Raw genomic sequence first — 4,635 nt, 5'->3', positions numbered from 1 at the left:
TGTGATTCTCCTGCCTCAGCCTCCTGAGTAGCTGGGATTACAGGCATGCGCCACCACACCCGGCTAATTTTTGTATTTTTAGTAGAGACAGGGTTTCACTGTGTTGGCCAGGCTGGTCTCCAACTCCCGACCTCAGGTGATCCGCCTGCCTCAGCCTCCCAAAGTGCTGAGATTACAGGTGTGAGCCTCCGTGCCTGGCCTAATCTGGACCCATTCTTTTCATTCTGGAGGTCCAGAGAGGGAGAATGACTGACTGGAAACCCTGGAGGAAAGGTTTGGAACCCAGGTCTCTGGAGTCTTCACATACTAAATTGCCTTCCCTCAGAGGGGTGTCTGTTCCTTGGCCTTCAAGGGGACCAGAATAAGTCTCACCAAGACACACCTTCCCTTTCCCTTGCCTGAATTAGGATGCTTTTAGTTGTAAACACTGCAAACCCAGCTCAAAGTGGTTAAAGCAAATTGAAACGTCCAAGGGTGGAATTGTCTTCAGGCACCCTGGGTTTAGGTGTCAAACCAGTCCTCCAAGATTAGGGTTGGGGTTGGAGTTGGGGTTGGGGTTAGGGTTAGGGTTAGAGTCAGTATCTGACTCTCTGCAGCTCTCAGTACCCCTTTCTTTTGTGTTGGTTTTGCTGTGAGACTGGTCACGGTTGGCAAAGATGACCCCAGAGCAGGGGTTGGCATGTTTTCCTGTAAAGGGCCATATAGTAAATATTTGAGGCTTTGTGGGCCATATGGTGTCTGTCTGGCACAACAACATGAGTCAGCTCTGCCGTTGTAGTACAAAAGCAGCAGGACATGATATGTAAATGAATAGGTATGGCTGTGGGCCAATCAAACTTTATTCATTGACACTGAGATTTGAATTTCTTGTAATTTTTTTGTCTCACAAAATATTCTTTTTTTTTTTTTTTTTTTTCATGTAAAAACCAGCCGGGTATGGAGACTCATGCCTGTAATCTCAACACTTTGAGAGGCTTAGGCGGGAGGATCACTTGAAGCCAGGAGTTCAAGACCCACCTGGGGAACATAGCAAAACCCCTTCTTTATATTAAAAAAAAAAAAAACTATTAGCTCACAGGCCATCCAAAAACAGGTGGAAGAGGCTGCTAGATTTGGCCTGTGGGCACTGAGGTTACATCTTCCCAGCTCAGCAAGCCTGGCAGAAAGTGTGTTTGCCAGTAGTTGGGGGAAAAGTCCCAGGGCAGACTCTCATTGGACAGACTTGGGTCACATGCCCCTTCTTGAGCCAGTCAGAGGCAGAGGGACTTGGTGCTTTCAGGCGATTGGTCAGTGGTAGACACAGCCTGAGTGCCGAGGGTGGAGAAGAGGGAGAAACCCGAAGGAAAAGCCACACTGTTGCCGAAGTTGGAGGCAGTGAGTGCCGGGTGAGTGGAAGTCACCAAAGCCCACTGCAGAGGTGGCAATAGGGGTGGGATGTTAGCTGTGCCATAAAAGTGCTTTCTGATTCTTCCAGGTGACAACATCCGGGAATTCTTGCTGAGCCTCAGATACTTTCGAATCTTCATCGCCCTGTGGAACATCTTCATGATGTTCTGCATGATCGTGTGAGTCCGACCTGCCCTTTCCTTTCAGTATCATCTCTTAGTCTCCTTCTCCAGGATGACCCACCTGGTGGTCATTCTCTGTCCTTTCAGTCATCACTCTTGTATCGTGCTTTCTGTTTTCTTTGTTTATTTTTTGTTTTGTTTGAGATGGAATCTTACTCTGTCGCCCAGACTGGAGTGCAGTGGCGCGATCTGGGCTCACTGCAACCTCCGCCTCCCAGGTTCAAGTGATTCTCCTGCCTCAGCCTCCCCAGTAACTGGGACTACAGGTGCATGCCACCATGCCCGGCTGATTTTTTGTATTTTTAGTAGAGACGGGGTTCCATCATATTAGCCAGGATGGTCTTGATCTCCTGACCTCGTGAGTCACCCACTTCAGGCTCCCAAAGTGCTGGGATTCCAGGAGTGAGCCACTGTGCCTGGCCCTGTTTTTTGTTGTTGTTGTTGTTTTTGAGACAGAGTCTTGCTCTGTTGCCCAGGCTGGAGTGCAGTGGCGTGATCTCGGCTCACTGCAACCTGTGCCTCCCTGCTTCAAGCAGTTCTCCTGCCTCGGCCTCCCGAGTAGCTGGGATTACAGGCGCCCACCACCACACCTGGCTAATTTTTGTATTTTTACAAGAGACAGGGTTTCACCATGTTGGTCAGGCTGGTCTCGAACTCCTGACCTCACGTGATCCACCTGCTTCGGCCTCCCAAAATTACAGGAGTAAGCCACCATGCCTGGCCCTGCTTTCTCTTTTCAAAATGAGTAAGTGAGGGAACCAGTACCTGAAAGGGTTAAACTCTGTCCCTGCGTCCCCACCGAACCAGGCTGGAACTTTGATTGGAACATGGAGTTCTCCAGCCCCTGGCTATGCCTGGCACCTCTGCAGGGGCTGCCAGGAGATGCCTTTCCTGAGCCCATGGCCCTGTCACCTCTCACCCGCTCTGCTGCATCTGCCGAGGTGGAAAATGTGGTTTAAATGTCCAGCATGCTGCCAGAACCTGCTCTAGCTGGGCTGGAAGCCAGCAGAAATGTATTCAGACTTTATTGTTTTAAATTCTGGCTTTTCATTTTCTCATTAGGCTGAGAAAACTCAAGCAGATTGCCTTTCCATCTAGCACTGGGTCCATAACTCTGATACTACTGTTAACGAATTGTGAGATTTGCTGTAAATGGATTTGGGAAAAGACACAATGGGAGAATCTGGTGTTCTTGGCCTCCGTGGGTCCATCCCTGCGTGTTTTCCCCACAAAGAAAGAGGACAAAAAGTTGGCTGTCCTGAGCGACTGAGACTCCGAACGTGGGGTTGCTGTGCAGTCCGTGTGCCACCCCAGTGGCTGTTTGCGGAGATGCTTCCAGGACATAGGAGATCTGGGGAGGATGGCATTTCACCCTCATCACAAGGACCATGGTGTATTCCCAGAAAGGCCCTTGCCAAGGTATCGTACCTGGCAGAGAGGATCTGAGAGCACGTATGAGGCTTGCCTAGGAACAGAGAAAGCTTGTGAAGAGATCGAGGAACTTGCATGAAAGTGTAGGAATGGCCAGGCACGGTGGCTCAGGCCTGTAATCCCAGCACTTTGGACGGCCGAGGTGGGAGAATTGCTTGAGCCCAGGAGTTTGAAACCAGCCTGGGCAGCATGGTGAAACTCCATATTTACCAAAAATGTAAAAATTAGCTGAGTGTAGTGGCGCCTGCCTGTAGTTCCAGCTCCTCGGGAGGCTGAGGTGGGAGGATCACTTGAGCCCTAGAGGCAGAGGTTGCAGTGAGCTGAGATCCTGCCACTGCACTCCAGCCCGGGCAACAGAAGAAGATCCTGTCTCCAAATAAATAATAAATAATCAAGACCTAAAGGACAAGAAGACGTTGCCATTTGCAGAGCTGGAGAAAAGCATAGTGGCACAGGAAGTAGCATGTTCAAAGGTCCTGGGGCAGGGAAGAAGTCAGTGTTCTTCCCTTATTCTCATCTTTGCAGAGGTCCTGGGGTAGGGAAGAAGTCAGCGTGCATCTCTCATTCTCGTTTTTGTAAAGGTCCTGGGGCGGGGAAGAAGTCACTATGCTTCCCTCATTCTCGTCTTCGCAAAGGTCCTGGGGCAGGCAAGAAGTCACTGTGCTTCTCTCATTCTCGTCTTTGCAAAGGTCTTGCGGCAGGGAAGAAGTCAGCCTGCTTCTCTCATTCTCGTCTTTGCAGAGATCCTGGGGCAGGGAAGAAGTCAGCATGGTTCTCATTCTCGTCTTTGCAGAGGTCCTGGGGCAGGGAAGAAGTCAGCATGGTTCTCATTCTCGTCTTTGCAGAGGTCCTGGGGCAGGGAAGAAGTCAGCATGGTTCTTATTCTCGTCTTTGCAGAGGTCCTGGGGCAGGGAAGAAGTCAGCATGGTTCTCATTCTCGTCTGCAGAGATCCTGGGGCAGGGAAGAAGTCAGCATGGTTCTCATTCTCGTCTGCAGAGATCCTGGGGCAGGGAAGAAGTCAGCATGGTTCTCATTCTCGTCTTTGCAGAGGTCCTGGGGCAGGGAAGAAGTCAGCATGGTTCTCATTCTCGTCTTTGCAGAGGTCCTGGGGCAGGGAAGAAGTCAGCATGGTTCTCATTCTCATCTGCAGAGATCCTGGGGCAGGGAAGAAGTCAGCATGGTTCTCATTCTCGTCTGCAGAGATCCTGGGGCAGGGAAGAAGTCAGCATGGTTCTCATTCTTGTCTTTGCAGAGGTCCTGGAGCAGGGAAGAAGTCAGCATGGTTCTCATTCTCGTCTGCAGAGATCCTGGGGCAGGGAAGAAGTCAGCATGGTTCTCATTCTTGTCTTTGCAGAGGTCCTGGGGCAGGGAAGAAGTCATCATACTTCTCTCATTCTCATCTTTCCTACGCACCTGCTTCATCATCCACTCCTGTTTGACCAACATCTTTACTCCCTCATCTGCCAGCCAGAACAGCAGCCTCGGGCATCCTCCCAGCTCAACTTTCCAAGATCAGCGTAGTCAGTAGCCCAGGGTCCTGATTTTGTTTTCTGGGGCAGAGTCTGGTTGACCCGCCTTGGTGTCACTCAGGTCCATTTAGGGTGGGGGTTTCTTGATTCTGCTGTAACCACTTAG

At 50.6% G+C, this 4,635-nt stretch overlaps 1 protein-coding gene across 1 annotated transcript in view; it reads left to right on the top strand.

Annotated features, from left to right (window-relative positions):
• Positions 1-3,236, top strand: part of SMIM7 (small integral membrane protein 7) — a 7,956-nt gene extending 4,720 nt beyond the window's left edge. The window contains exons 4-5 of the mRNA XM_011925728.1: positions 1,475-1,565; positions 2,631-3,236. Of these exons, the coding sequence (XP_011781118.1) occupies positions 1,475-1,565; positions 2,631-2,838 (299 nt within the window). The 3' untranslated portion in view covers positions 2,839-3,236. The remainder of the gene's footprint in view (positions 1-1,474; positions 1,566-2,630) is intronic.
• The last annotated feature ends 1,399 nt before the right edge of the window (positions 3,237-4,635 follow it).

Source organism: Colobus angolensis, unplaced genomic scaffold, assembly GCF_000951035.1.
Source record: "Colobus angolensis palliatus isolate OR3802 unplaced genomic scaffold, Cang.pa_1.0 Scaffold66, whole genome shotgun sequence".
NCBI lineage: Eukaryota > Metazoa > Chordata > Mammalia > Primates > Cercopithecidae > Colobus > Colobus angolensis.
The sequence above is the reverse complement of the archived record's forward strand: the minus strand, read 5'-3'. Positions and strand labels throughout refer to the sequence as shown.